Raw genomic sequence first — 13,586 nt, 5'->3', positions numbered from 1 at the left:
AATTAACCCTTAAAAACAGTCGCCTGTTGCATATTCATGTGTCTCATACATGATGCATAAATTCCGTTCAAACACAGGATTCTGTCTGGTCACTGTCAACTTCTTCCTCTTAATCCTCATGCCGTCTTCCTGTCTGAGCGAGGTGGGAAGAAGTTAGTTTTCTGCTGATAAGGGAGCAATAAATTCCCTTTTTCTGAAATATTTGGGTGTCCTGAGCTGCCATCCGGCGAGGGCCCCTCATTCCTTTCTAAAAGAAAACATTCCACATACATAGTTCCTATCTTAACTACAAAAGCTACCTTTTTGCTATGAAACTACATTTACCATAGTATTAAAATGTTAATACAGCACTACTCAATACAACTTAATGTGTATAGTAAATATCTGCGTAGAGCCATATAATATGCACTTTTCACACTTTCTGTGGCTGATGGACAAAGACAGGCATTCTTTGGGTACTGCAGAATTTTCGAAGAACTGCTTCTCATGTCCAAGTTGCTGACGAGAGGTAAAACCAGTCCTAGTCTTTTAGAATCTGAAAAGCTATTTTGGTGTCAGAGACATGAGAACCAGCAAACGAGGCTGTTTGTCCTTTGGGCCCTCTCCCGCAAGCTAAGCATTGTTGTGTTGAAGCAGACCCTTCGTTGAATTCTCTGAGCCTTTCACCGCTACAGCGCGCGTACCGCACGCTCGGAGCGCTGCCTCAGCAAAGCCCGCTGTTTTCACACAGACAGTCCCTGCTCTGCGGCGGCCGCGTGCCTCGGGCGTGCCGGGCTGCCCGCTTCCCGGCTCCCGCCCGTTCCCGGCTCCCGCCGGGGCCGCGGCCCGAGCCGCCCTCCCGCCGGCCGGGGCGGGGCCAGGGGCTCGGCGGCGGCAGCTCCCTCACGCCGGCGCGGGCCGTGCCGCCCGGCCCCGCCGCTCCCCGCCGCGCTGTGCTGAGCCCCCCGCCCGGCCTCGACCTCGACCTCTCCCTGCGCCGCAGCGGCTCGGCAGGTACCGGCGTGGAGAGCGCAGCCCTTCCCTCCCGTTCCCCTTCTTTCCCCTGCCGCCTCCCCTCGGTCGTGCGGCGCGGCGGGCCGGGACGCGCTGGGCCGGGGGCAGCGGGGCGCTGCTGGACGGGGCCGGGGACCCTCCGAGCCTCGCCCGGCGCGGGCGCGGGGCCCTGGCGCTGTTCGGGCCGCGCTTCGCCCCTTGCTTTCCCCCTGGAGGGCAGCGGCTGCAGCCGAGGGACGTGCTCGTGTTAGCAGGGTGGTGATCGAGGGATTTCCTGCACCCCTCGCTGTGTAGTCGAGGAAGGAAATAAGAAAATTTGTATTCTGTGCATGGGGGCATTCTGTGTGTCGTGTAACGCTGGGCCTCATTCTTGGCTTGGCCTCTAGGTGCTGCCATAATACAACGATCGGTATCGTCCGTCCTCCTTGGTATACCAGCCAAGGTTTGTTTACCTACGTTGAGAAATTGATCAAAGAATACATATAGAATACAGAAGTATACACAGTATATTTCTGTATGCAATATACAAGATTTTGTATAAACATCTTGTGGCAAGGTGTCATATCAAGAGCTCCTGCTGCCAGACAGCCACTTAAAGTGATGCTTCTAGATGCCATACACAGATTTTACCAGCTTATTGTGCCCTTGAATCAAGAGAGAAATCAAGACATATACAGGATCGAGATTGTATACAACATCTTAAATCAAGATATTTACAAAGCATCTTGCAGTTTCATCTCTTTTGTGATTTTTCTGTAACTTTTTAAAGCATTTACATCTCTTGATCTCTTCTCCAGTCATGTCACATCTTCTCTGATGTGATTCTGTCACATCTTCTCTGATGTGATTATGCTCTGCAAGATACAATTTTGTCAATTTCTGCAAATGGAATGGAGCAAGGAAATGTACACATTTCCACAGTCAGCTCCCCAAAGACAATTCAGTAAGCAGCACTCCTGTGTTTAACTGGTCCCACCCTCTGGAATGGTTTTCCTTCTGAGAAATTTAATACCTAATGCTTTTAGCCAACAATTTGTATCTTCCTAATTTTGACTGTTTCATAGCATTGTTTTAGTAAATTTAAAAAAAAAAAGTTAGTTTTACAGGTTTACTTCTGTATATAGATCTCTAAGCCACAAGTTTCCAAACACATCTTCAGTTCTAAAGATATTCTTCAAACAGTTGAATCACCTGATCCTTTAGTCATTCCATCTTTTACATAAAATTGTTGGTTTGAACACTAGTGAAAAAGCTTGAGGTCCCATCACATAGGGGTTTTTATGTTTCTGAATCTTAATTCTTGCCATATTAGTCACTGTATTTGATTTGCATGGCAATGGGGGGGCTATAAGCTTCTGGTGGCTTCTGTGAGAAGCCACCAGAAGTTTCCGCTACGTTGGACAGAGCCAGTGCAGCCAGATGCAAGAGGGACCTGCCACTGGCCAAGGCCACCAGCAATGGCAGTAGCTCCTCTGGGACGATGTATTTAAGAAGGGAGGAAAAAGCCTGTGCAATGGCACCTGCAGCTGGAGGAGTGAGAATATGTGGTGGAAGCAGCCTGCAGACACCAAGGTCAGTGAAGATGGAGTGGGAGGAGGTCCTTCAGGTGCTGGAGCAGATTTGCCTGCAGCCTGTGGTGAAGACCATGGTGAGGCATGCTGTCATCCAGCTGTAGCCCATGGAGGCCCATGGTGGAGCAGAGATCCACCTGCAGCTCCTGGAGAACCCCATGCTGGAGTGAGTGGTTGCCTGAAGGAGGCTGTGGCCCTGTGGGAAGCCCGCATTGGAGCAGACTCCTGGCAGGACCTGTGGAGAGAGGAGCCCATGCTGGAGCAGATTTGCTGGCAGGACTTGTGACCCCATGGGGGACATGAACTGGAGAAGTTCATGGAGACTGTCTCCTGTAAGAAGGACCCCACACTGGAGCAGGGGAGGAGTGTGAGGAGCTCCTCTTTGAGGAGGAAGAATCGGCAGAGACAATGTGTTGATGAACTTCCATTCCCTCTCCCCTTGTGCTGCTGGGGGGCAGGAAGTAGAGAAAATTGGGAGTACAGTTGAGCCTGAAAAGAAGGGAGGAGTAGGGGGTAAGGTGTTTTTAAGATTTTGCTTTATTTCTCATTATCCTACTCTGATTTGATTAGTAATAAATTAATTCTCCCCAAGTCAAGTGTTTTGCCTGTGATGGTAATTGGTGGGTGGTCTTTCCCTGTCCTTTTCTACACTCATGAACCTTTCATGGTATTTTGTCTCTCCTGTTCTGTTGAGGAGAGGAATGACTTTGGGTAGCACCTGGTGTCCAGCCAGGGTCAATTCACCACAGTCACAGTTTAGGATAGACAATTCTGGTCTTCTCTGAATTCCCCTTGGGAAGTCTGCCCTGTTTTGTAGCATATTTCTGTTTATGCACCCAATGGTGCATAAATTTTTGTTTAGTATTTTATGGTACTTTGATTACACAAAGTGAAGCAAAGCTGTGTAGAAACTGATCATGCAGCAGTGACAGCCTAGATTGGGTTTAACCTCAGGGCAGCAGTTGAAATTTTTAGTGTGATGAGAGAAGAAATGCTGGCTGCGTATGCAGGCTGGTATTATTCATCTAGCCTGCCCTTGTGCTGTCAACAATGGGGGAAATTTCTTTTAGAATTTTTTGAATGCACCAGTAGAAGAACGGGTGCAGTAGAGGCAGTACACACAATTACTTAGTTTTCATCTCAATTTGTCAAGGTCTTTGACAAAATGCTTTTACAGGAACTATATATTTATGGGTGATCAGGAAGGCATTCCTGTGGATCAGAAGCCTGAATGGGACAAAAAGCTTGATTTTTTTTAACCACTTGGAAAAACAGAGGAGAAGGAGAGGGAGGAGGCAGTGCCTGTAGTCAGCACAAAGTTGTTTAGGGTTACTAAGACAAGAAATAATCAGCAAGGAACTTAATTAAGCTAGAGGAACTGGCAGTGTTGTGAAGATACTATCAGTGTTAATAAACTGAAATATGACACACTGTACAGAGTACAAGCTTGAGCTGCTTCTTTGCTTTAGGTTGTGGTTTTCATTCATCTGTAAAACAAAAAACACTGGGCAATTCTGTAATCAATGAGAATTAATGAAATTTCAGTAGCAGTAACTTCTTAAAAGGGAAATGGTGTGGGTGAGGACAAGATGGCAAATACATTGCAATGGTGTTACATTAATCAGTGCTGAAGCTCTCTTTGACTATGTATTTGGTAATAATGTCTGCTCTGTCTCAAAAGCAAATACCAGGGGAAGAGTTTGGTGAAGGAATTAATTGAATGTGGAAAATCTTACAGGAGAAAAAATTGAAAAAAAGATGTCAGAAGATAAGAAAAATGGTGAACCATCCACAGAAAAATATTGAAAACTATAGGGCAGATAATTAATTGCCTTTTCTTGTAATACAGGTGTTTGTAGAGAAGTTTGACATTTGGGTGTATAACCTAAGTGACCTCAGATGCAAAGATGATACTTGACTTTTTAAATTTTATTTTTATTTTCTCCTTCCAAAGGGCAATATCAGCAGCTAAATGTTCCTGAAGACCAAGCAAACAAGTTGCTCCTTGCAAGCTGGGGTCTTCCCAAAGCAGTTCTGGAGAAATACCACAGCCTGGGAGTAGTGCAGATGTTTGAATGGCAAGCAGAATGCCTGATGCTTGGACAAGTTCTGGAAGGGAAGAACCTCGTTTACTCAGGTATGCAAACGTCTGACAAAACCAGTCCCCCCTAACTTTTCCACTGCCATTTACCAGGACTTACTGGTGCTGAGACATTTGGATCTGATGGTAGAAAGGTCAAGACCTTCTTCTGGAGACATCTTAAGATCTGTCCCATTTCTGTACCTCAAACTTGACTTAATGATCTCCTTTCCAGATGTGAAGAGAGACTTTTTGCCCCATTTTCTCTGTTGAAGTTACTTTAGAAGTTGATAATTAGGAGTCAGATGATGGTGACTCTTTTTTATTACAGACTGTCAACTAGGAACTGAATGATAACGATTGAAGATATACATACTTCTGAGAATGTTATTTGCTATTAGTTTTTCTCAGTCCATTTATTGTTTTTCATCACGTATTGTGTGTGGGGTGTGTGTGCAGAAGGGGAACTAACGCAAAAGGAGGAGGAGGACTGGTGGACTAGAAATCTGTAGGAAATGACAGTTGGTTGTCTACCCTTCATGGGAAAAAGGTTCTAGAGCAGCACTGAGAGGATGAAGAACTTGGAAGAGAGGTGGCTGATTTTAGTCTTCTTGACTCTTTATAGGGGTGACTGCAAATGTCGTTGTGGGTGAGAGACATAACTGAAGGGCCCCACCCCAAGTTCTCCAGTAACTGCTTTCTATGCTAGATTTGTAATGCTTGTCTTTGAATTTATTTTTTAAACTTTAAAAATTAGTTAACCCGCCCCCGTTTTTATTTTTCAAGCTCCCACCAGTGCTGGAAAGACTCTGGTCGCAGAGTTGCTGATTTTGAAGCGAGTCCTGGAGACTCGTAAGAAAGCTCTTCTCATCCTTCCCTTTGTCTCTGTGGCCAAGGAAAAGAAATGTTACCTGCAGGTAAGTAGCATTCAAGGAGGGTGAATTTATGGGTAGTAAATTGGGTCATATTTTTTAAAGAGAAATGCAAAAGCATGGATTTTGGGGAAAAAAATGCTGAGTTTTTTCAAAAAGAAGTTGTAGATAATTAAAAATTTGCTCTAAGGTGGAGATAAAAAAATGAAACTTTTAGCCAAAAAGGTAAACTTAGAAAAAATTTACGGGGTCAATTGAAACATTTTATTTCAGCTTTGACTTTTAAAACATAGTTACTTGCATTTATTCACCGAGTTGATAATATATACAATTTAAATTAAATTTCTAATGAAAGATCATGTTAGGAAAAGTACAAAGGGAAGGTGTAAATGCTGTCCTAAGGGTAAAAGTATATTTTAACTTTCCTTGGTGCATTCCACCACAATTTTGTGCATTTGAATTTGCTATTTTTTTTTCTGCCAGAATATGGTTTTGTTGCCCCAGCTGTTTAAAAAAAATGACAGTGGGAACACTCTTCAAGACATAAATATTTTTTCTTGAAAGACTTCAATATCAAACATTGTTGCTATTAGGTAGTGACAATGACTAAAACCAAATCCAAACCCAGCAGGCATTTTTGTTATAGTTTCTAGCAGTTAAGACAGTTTGCTTGTTCATTAACTGAGATGGTATCTTAACTTTACAAATTGCTAGGAAATCCTACAAACTAAGTGCAAAAGCTTTGAAGTGCTTGATAATGGAGACACGTTTTTGCTTTAATCTTGTAAAACTGGAGGACTATCAGTGCTCTGCTCTGCTACTCCTGGCAACAGGTTTGGCCATAGCTGCTCATACTTGAAATCAAAGGGTGACCTACCTGTGAGGTGCAAATATTTGTATCATTTGTTAATGCTATGTGGGATATGTCAAAGAGAAGAAGTTACTGTTTCTTGGCTTTCAGTGTGAGATGTGTCATCACTGTGTTTGGAGTTCCATTTTGGCTTTTGCCCAGGATTTCTCAAGAGGAAGGTGTCTTTTTACATAAGCCTTTTTTACTGATATTATAAACTGTTGCACTGTGTGTTCCCTAACATTTTTGATATAAGATCTTCTTATACATAGCAGGGTTCCTCATCTTTTACTCAGTTATGTACACTGTCTTGCAGTGTGTACTCTGTGGCTTCTGCTTTGGAAATAAAAAATGACAGAGGGGAAAAGAAGTGTCACTAACTGGCTGATATATGGCTTTAATCTGATTAGTTAGCATTAAAAGTACTAGAAATTGTAGATTTCTAGTAGAAATCTACATCTGTAGAGTGCAGGCTTTTATGTGATTCCAGCAGGCATTGGCCAGAAGTTCAGAGTTGTAACCTTGGCATGATGTTCTTTATCCTTGGAAAACAGGCCCTGTTCCAGGAGGTGGATGTGAGAGTTGAAGGCTACATGGGAAGCATGGCTCCTGCTGGACGTTTCTCTGCTCTGGATATTGCTGTCTGCACTATTGAGAAAGCCAATGGACTAATCAATAGGCTCATAGAAGAAAACAAAATGGATTCATTGGGTAAAATGCTACAGCTTAACCACTGTGGGGTTTACATATTCTGAGTACATGTGAAATCATGGGACACTTCAAATTTTCTGAGTTCTGTATGTGACACACATACCATATAGGAACATACAGCAATTTTCTTCTTCCAGAGAACCTCTTATTTGGATTTAGGAGGACAGGCAGCACTGTTCCATGTAGCTCAGCAGCTGGGATGAGTAGGTACAAGCTGAAGGCTTTAGTTTGTCTCAAATGGATGACAAGCTGCATCTAACAAAAATTCCCATTGCTGGGAACTGTTCTCTAATTAATAAAACTGAATTAAAGTTCTGAGATATGTTTGAGCTCAGGAATGTGTTATGTTTGTTTCTTTTAGACAGAGATTGTAGAATCTAAGATCTATCTTTGTTTAGCTTGAGGAAGGGAAGGAATTACATTCTGTGCTCATCTGGATCCAGATAAGCAGAATGAATACATAGTGCTCTTCTGGGTAAGCATTTTGACTGGGAGGGCTGTGCCATTCATTTCTGTCTTGTTTGCTCAAAAACCCTCTGTCCTTGTAACATTGGCTTCTGGGTCACTGTGGCCCTGATGGCCACTAGATAATGAAAGTATTCATTAAGTACTGGGAATAAGATAAAAGGTGAAGGAGCCCAATGTTTCCAAGTACACTTGAGAGAGATGTGCTTTCCTAATCCAATCAAAAGTTTGTTATTCTCTCTTTTTCTCTGCTCCAGAAAGCTATACCCAGTTATGTTTTATACAGTAATCCTTCCCATCTTCACTCTGTCCTGTAACATAGCTGGGTGCTATTTTAAGAATATAAAAATAGATGAGGTCGAACTGCTCTGAGACCTCCACCTTTGAAACTGCTGTTCTGTGTGCAGCTGGTATCTTAATATTCTGCTGCATTGTGTACCAGAAGAGCTTTTTAGAGAGAAAATGGGAAATAAATCCTTGTAGTTTTTTTCCAGAGCTTGAGATCATGGGATAACACATTCACACCTGGATCTATAGGGGCTGAATCACCATGAATGCTTTAGAGACTGCCAGTGGGCTGGAAGATGAGTGGGTGACTGTTGTGCAGCATTTTAAACTCATTCAAATGAAGGCTCCTGCAGTCCAGCTGGATTCTTGAATGTATATCTTCATCCCTTCACTTGGAAGAAAACCTGTTGTTTATTTCAATATATGGCTACTTTGTTTAAGGTTTTTTTGCTTGTTTAAACTAGGGTTAGTGTGATCCTATGTCACCACACTGTACAAGTTGTACTGTCACCACAAGGCAGACAGTGGGGTCGGGATAAGCAACTTTTTCTTGGCTTGTGTGCCTTGGAAGCATACTCAGAATATAAAAATGTATTGTTTAATTATATCGTAATTATATCGTCTTTCAGAATATAGAGATACACCAAATTCCTCTGGTTGGAATCTCCATTTCATCCCTATATGTTGTTGCACTTTCAAAGATTAATGTACTTGAGAGGAGTCATTTAAATATAAGCAGCCAAGTGACTACAAGATTTTAGTTTGAAGATGTGTTCTCAATACCAATTCTTCCTTAAAGCACCATGTTTTTCTTTCACCATTTGAAAATACCTCTGCTGCAAACCTCCATTTCCCTTATGCCCCAATATGACCATGTAACAGAAATAAGGACAAAATGCCTATTTTTTTCTTTATATGCTTCTCTGTCATTAATCTTAAAATGAAATTTGATTTTAAAAAGTCCTTGTTATATAGGAAATGGACAAGTTTTCTGTTTGGAGGTAAATTTTCATAAAAGCTGTAAAATATGGGTATGAACTGAAAATGCCAGTTTAGCTGTCCCCCAAAGGAAGCTTGTCTGAAACTGCAAGATTGTACCTTGTCTTCTAATTAGTTCTAAATTTAGACCAGTTTGTAACAAGGGTGTTTTATCTTTTGAGATGAGTTATTGGGAGATGACTGCAATCCTGGCTGGATTCCATCTCAAGTTTGAGCTGTTCCTTTCGTTGATGTCAACCCCATGCTGATAGCTCACGTTGCCTTTGGAAATCGTTGAGAGAAGCTCAAATCCTCTGCCTGCCAGAGCTCTCTTTGCTGTATGAAGCAGTTAAAAGCAATGTTGTGTTACTTATTATTATATAACATGTCAGTTTAGAACATCCAGGTACACAGGAGATGGTATTCCTCTTGTTCAGCCTCTTGACACTGATGCTAAAGAAATTTTTAGGAAAATGATTGGAGAAGAATCTGCTGTTCTCAGTGTATCAGCTGGGAATGGATTAGTAATGTGCTGTTGTGATATTTGTTTCTTAATTTAAACTTGAAATTAAAATGTTACTAGTTGAATTATATTTAAAAATCAAGTCCTTCCTGCTTTTCATTCAGAAGTTTTTAGTTTTAAACAGGATGGGGAATTAAAACAACCTAGATATTCTACAGTAAACATGTCTGGTAGCTTTCAGGTAGTTTTTAATAAGTTTTTTTCAGCTGTCTTCTAGGGATACACCTAATTTGCAGACAGAAATAGCAGACTGAGTCTAGCCTAATTTTCAATACTTATGTGGTATGATGAAGGTTTGAAGTGACTTGCATGGATTTTACTTTGGTAGGTATCTGATTAAACTGTCCTGTTTGATCTCTGGAAGAATTCAGGCAGATTGTTGCATGGGGAAGCAGGAAGAAGCTTTTTCTGGTAGCTGAACAAACATGTATTTGGTGACCAATGAATTGCCATTATTTACAAGCAAACACAGAATAGAGGAAGTACAGGAAGATAGAGGAGCTGGATGGGTGGGAGTTTGTAAAAGAGGCTGATGAAGCAGTGCAGCACTCTTTTCTAACTTAAGTGGCTTGAAAGAGAAGGAGGGAGAAAACAGACGGAGAGAGAAGGAACATATGTAGGAAGGAGAGAAAAAAAAAGAAGGAAAAATAGCATTGAGACAGATAATGTAAGGTCACATTTGCCCTTAAGCTCCTGCTATTTTAGCTGTACCAGAAAGATATTACATAGCTGCACCAGGGAGGAAAAAAAATTCCACAGCAGCAGAGCTAATGAAGTGTGGTGCCCTCTGTGCCCTGCTTTTTTTGTTTAACCTTCCTTTATCCTACTCCATATCCCTGGGACCCTGTTAGCTGGCCAGAAAGGGTACATACTGCTGCTGGGATGTGTGCAGGAGGTGCTCTGGGTGTCTGAGCAGTACTGGCTCTGTGTTTTCTCCTCAGGGAACGCTCTAGTCTGGTCTGTTCTCTCCAGCTGCTGATATTCAGAAGGCTTTTTAGTCTTTTAGATATTTCTACACACCTTAAAAATTTGATGGAGGTGGTTAATAGATTAAAATGTCGTTTGCAGGAGGTAGGAGGGCAACAAAGTTGTCACATAGGGATTCTTTTTCATTAGAAAGCCAAAGTTAAATAGTAGAGCTCGTTCAGGTTTGGTTAACGAAGAGCAATTTAATAGGGAGCAGACTCTGCCAGTGTAATTACATCTGCTCTTGGATTTTTTCTGACACAACTGCATTAGTAAAAAATGATGGTTTTAACTAAGACAGTGATGTCAACAAAAATTTTTACTAGCTCATTTGGATGTTGGAATTTTCCTTTCCAGATACTCTGAAGCCTGAGGGTTTTTATTTGAAAGGAGGTTACAGTATAGATGCTGCAATACTGTTTTATGTGGTATCTAGACTAACAACTCGACCTATTTATTTTTATTTTTTAAAAGTTGATTGTGTGTGTGTATGTGTGGTTGTGGTAGGTATGAAATGTCATGACATCTGTCATGATTTGTCTCTCAGTGACAGAAGGAAGCTATTGTGGTGTTGGTAAGCATAGATGGATTTGTGAGTTTAAATTTCAGTTCATGTGGAATGGGAAAAGATTGAGGCTATTTGCTCTTAGTTTGGAGGTTCGTCAGGTATGACCTGAGTGCTTTTCTTTATCAGGAGTGGTGGTTGTGGATGAGTTGCACATGCTGGGAGACTCTCATCGAGGATATCTGCTGGAACTCCTCCTGACCAAAGTGAGATACGTTACAGAGAAGGTAGCAAAAAGGTGAGTAGACTGTGATGTTTGTCTTTTAATGCTAAATAATTGATGACTCCAAATATTTGTTCTCTGTGTGAATGGAAACTTGGGTTAGCTCCAAGGTTTTTATGAGAGCAATGACCTAGACTATTTTGTTTATTAAGATCTCATCATAGCACTTTTCAGGAGCCTGCCATTGTAGTTAAACCCTCTTTTCCACATGGTTGTCAATTTGTGTGCTACCATGGGATTTATCCTCTCAGGAAAAGAAGTAAGGCTGAAGCTTTAATTTACTTCTTTAGCCTATTCTTTTTTTATAACTTTGGATTTTTTAAAAACAGTTTTGCTAGCAGATTTGCCCTGCCTAATTTTTCAGTGCTTCATGGAGTGGTGTAATTATCTTGCTGGAATGCTCTGGTGTGATGGAAGAGTGGGCAGGCTGTTAACTTGTGCATGGTGAATTGATCAGAAGGCTTAGAGGATATGTCAGCAGTCTGCTTAGTTAGCACTGCTCAGGGTGAGCTCTGCTTTTGCTTATAGCATGTGATAGCCTAGTGGTTGCATGCTTTCTTGCCTTTAGCAGAATTGATTTGACTCTGGGGAATAGATAAGATGTTTGAGAAGACCTCTAGAAGCTTTTAAGAATTCAGTATCTAGATCCTCAGCACCAAACTGTCCAGCTGCTCCATAGTGCCCAAACACAGAAAAAAGGAAATGGAGGAGGTGGTGTAACCTTCTTAATCTTTATTGGTGGTGCTGAGAGAAGAGTCAAAGTCGACTATTTCTTTAGCACAGAAAGTCAGATTTTGTCAGTTTTCTCTGCTGCTTCTTGTCTTGTGAGTTGTACCAGTGCTGGGCTAAGCACAGAGCATCTATTTAGTTCTGGGGGAGCTGCCATTTCTGCAGTCTCTCCACTGGATATTTCACCCACTATTGACCATCGTGATTTCGAGGAACCAGCAGTGTTCTTGGTCTAATCACATCTGACTTCTCATATTCTCCATATAAATCCTGGAAGCCAGTACACTTTGGAGCAGTGTGAGTGACTTTGCCACTCCTTTTCCCTTGGTTGATCAGGTAGCTGCAGCCCAGGTGCAGGCTCACCCTCTGCTCTACTCCCTTGCATTGAGGAAGCAGGAAGGAGAAAATTTGCCAGAGAGAAAAAGTACAGGTGCATCAAGGAATGTTCCTGGGAAGACACAGTGTTTCAGCCTTCACCATGCAGCATGCTAGGGCCCAGATTCTCTATCTCTCTGTCAGGATCAAGGTGACAGGGGTACCCTGTACCACTTCCTGACGTGAAGGAAGTGGCTGCTAATTTTATTTTGGAATCCACTGGATTCCTGGAGCTGAAGACCACATTTTCTCTCAAATGTCCTTCTAAGTCTGTTTTTTTTTTTTTTTTTTTTTTTTTTCTTTTTTTTTTTTTTTCTCTCTGTTATTTAATGAGCTTATACAAAGTCTTTAAACACTGTCCAGTCAGGCCAGTTATCAGAATGATCAGTGCCTGTCCCACTGAAGTACAAGCTGTGTCTTCACAGCAGGAAAATGTTCTCAGATGGCCATTGCCTGTGTGGGTGTCCATGCTTCTCCATGAGGCTTTTCCAGACTCAGGCAAAATTCTGCAGCAGATTTTTCTCCTCCTTAGTCACATAATGTGCTGTAGAGCTAGAACTTTTTTAATCCTTGGAGGTCAGTAGTTGCCTTAGGGAGAAAAAGGTCTAAAGTTCCTGTAGGGACAAAAATCTGTAACCTTGATGGTGAAGCTGTACCAGCAAATGCTTAAAGAGCTTGGATAACAGAGAGTCTGCCTCTCCTCAACGTCCTTATTTCTGTCTCATCAGTGACTGGCCTTTTAATACTACAGCTTCTGGGTAATCTTGTTTTCTCTGTCTTGCCTTTGCCAGGATTACCAGGGTCTTCTGAGAAGATTCAGGTTATTTCTGAGCTCACAGTGATTTGTCAGACCTTTTTATTTTTTAGAGTCTCGATTTGTGGCTCAGTGCAATGCAAATGAGTACTTTTCAAACACAAGCTTAGAAGCATAAAAAACCTATTGTGTGGATGTAAAAGCCTGAATTAGAATCTAAATTTGGGTATCTAAAATAACAGTTTGTGTTGTCAGGTTTGTTAGGAGTCCATTACTTCTCACTGTCTTTAGTGAAAGCTGCTGTTCAGCATTTTAGGAACAGAAGCTACTTGCTTCTTTGCTGTTCTTAGGGCTTTGGTTCCCAGATCTGGGAAGATATTGGTCTAATATTATTTGTCCTGAAATGGAAACAAATAGAAGTGTTTTAATTAAGGTATTTTAGCTTAGAAAGATTGCAGTGGAGATTGAGCCATTCCTTTATTTCCATGTTTTTGTTAGTGGCAAGGAAGTAGTTGATCTTTGTTTTCAGTCTCTCCAAATATGCAGTCAATATATACCTGTTGGCTGCCTAAAAAAGGTAAAGGTTTAGGTTCAAATTAATTAAAAGCTGAATTATCTTGTTATCAGTGCATAACCTGACCTG

The 13,586-nt window shown here is 41.6% G+C and overlaps 1 protein-coding gene across 2 annotated transcripts in view; it reads left to right on the top strand.

Moving 5' to 3' along the window:
* Positions 1-874: 874 nt before the first annotated feature.
* POLQ (DNA polymerase theta) overlaps positions 875-13,586 on the top strand; it is a 54,805-nt gene continuing 42,093 nt past the window's right edge. For both annotated transcript variants that reach the window (XM_039718153.1, XM_039718152.1), the window contains exons 1-5: positions 875-993; positions 4,519-4,701; positions 5,431-5,561; positions 6,921-7,077; positions 10,992-11,100. In XM_039718153.1, the coding sequence (XP_039574087.1) occupies positions 4,632-4,701; positions 5,431-5,561; positions 6,921-7,077; positions 10,992-11,100 (467 nt within the window). In that variant the 5' untranslated portion in view covers positions 875-993; positions 4,519-4,631. The remainder of the gene's footprint in view (positions 994-4,518; positions 4,702-5,430; positions 5,562-6,920; positions 7,078-10,991; positions 11,101-13,586) is intronic.

This window comes from Passer montanus, unplaced genomic scaffold (genome assembly GCF_014805655.1).
Source record: "Passer montanus isolate IOZ18808 unplaced genomic scaffold, ASM1480565v1 scaffold39, whole genome shotgun sequence".
Lineage (NCBI taxonomy): Eukaryota > Metazoa > Chordata > Aves > Passeriformes > Passeridae > Passer > Passer montanus.
Note: the sequence above shows the minus strand (reverse complement) of the source record. Positions and strands in the feature narration are given on the sequence as shown.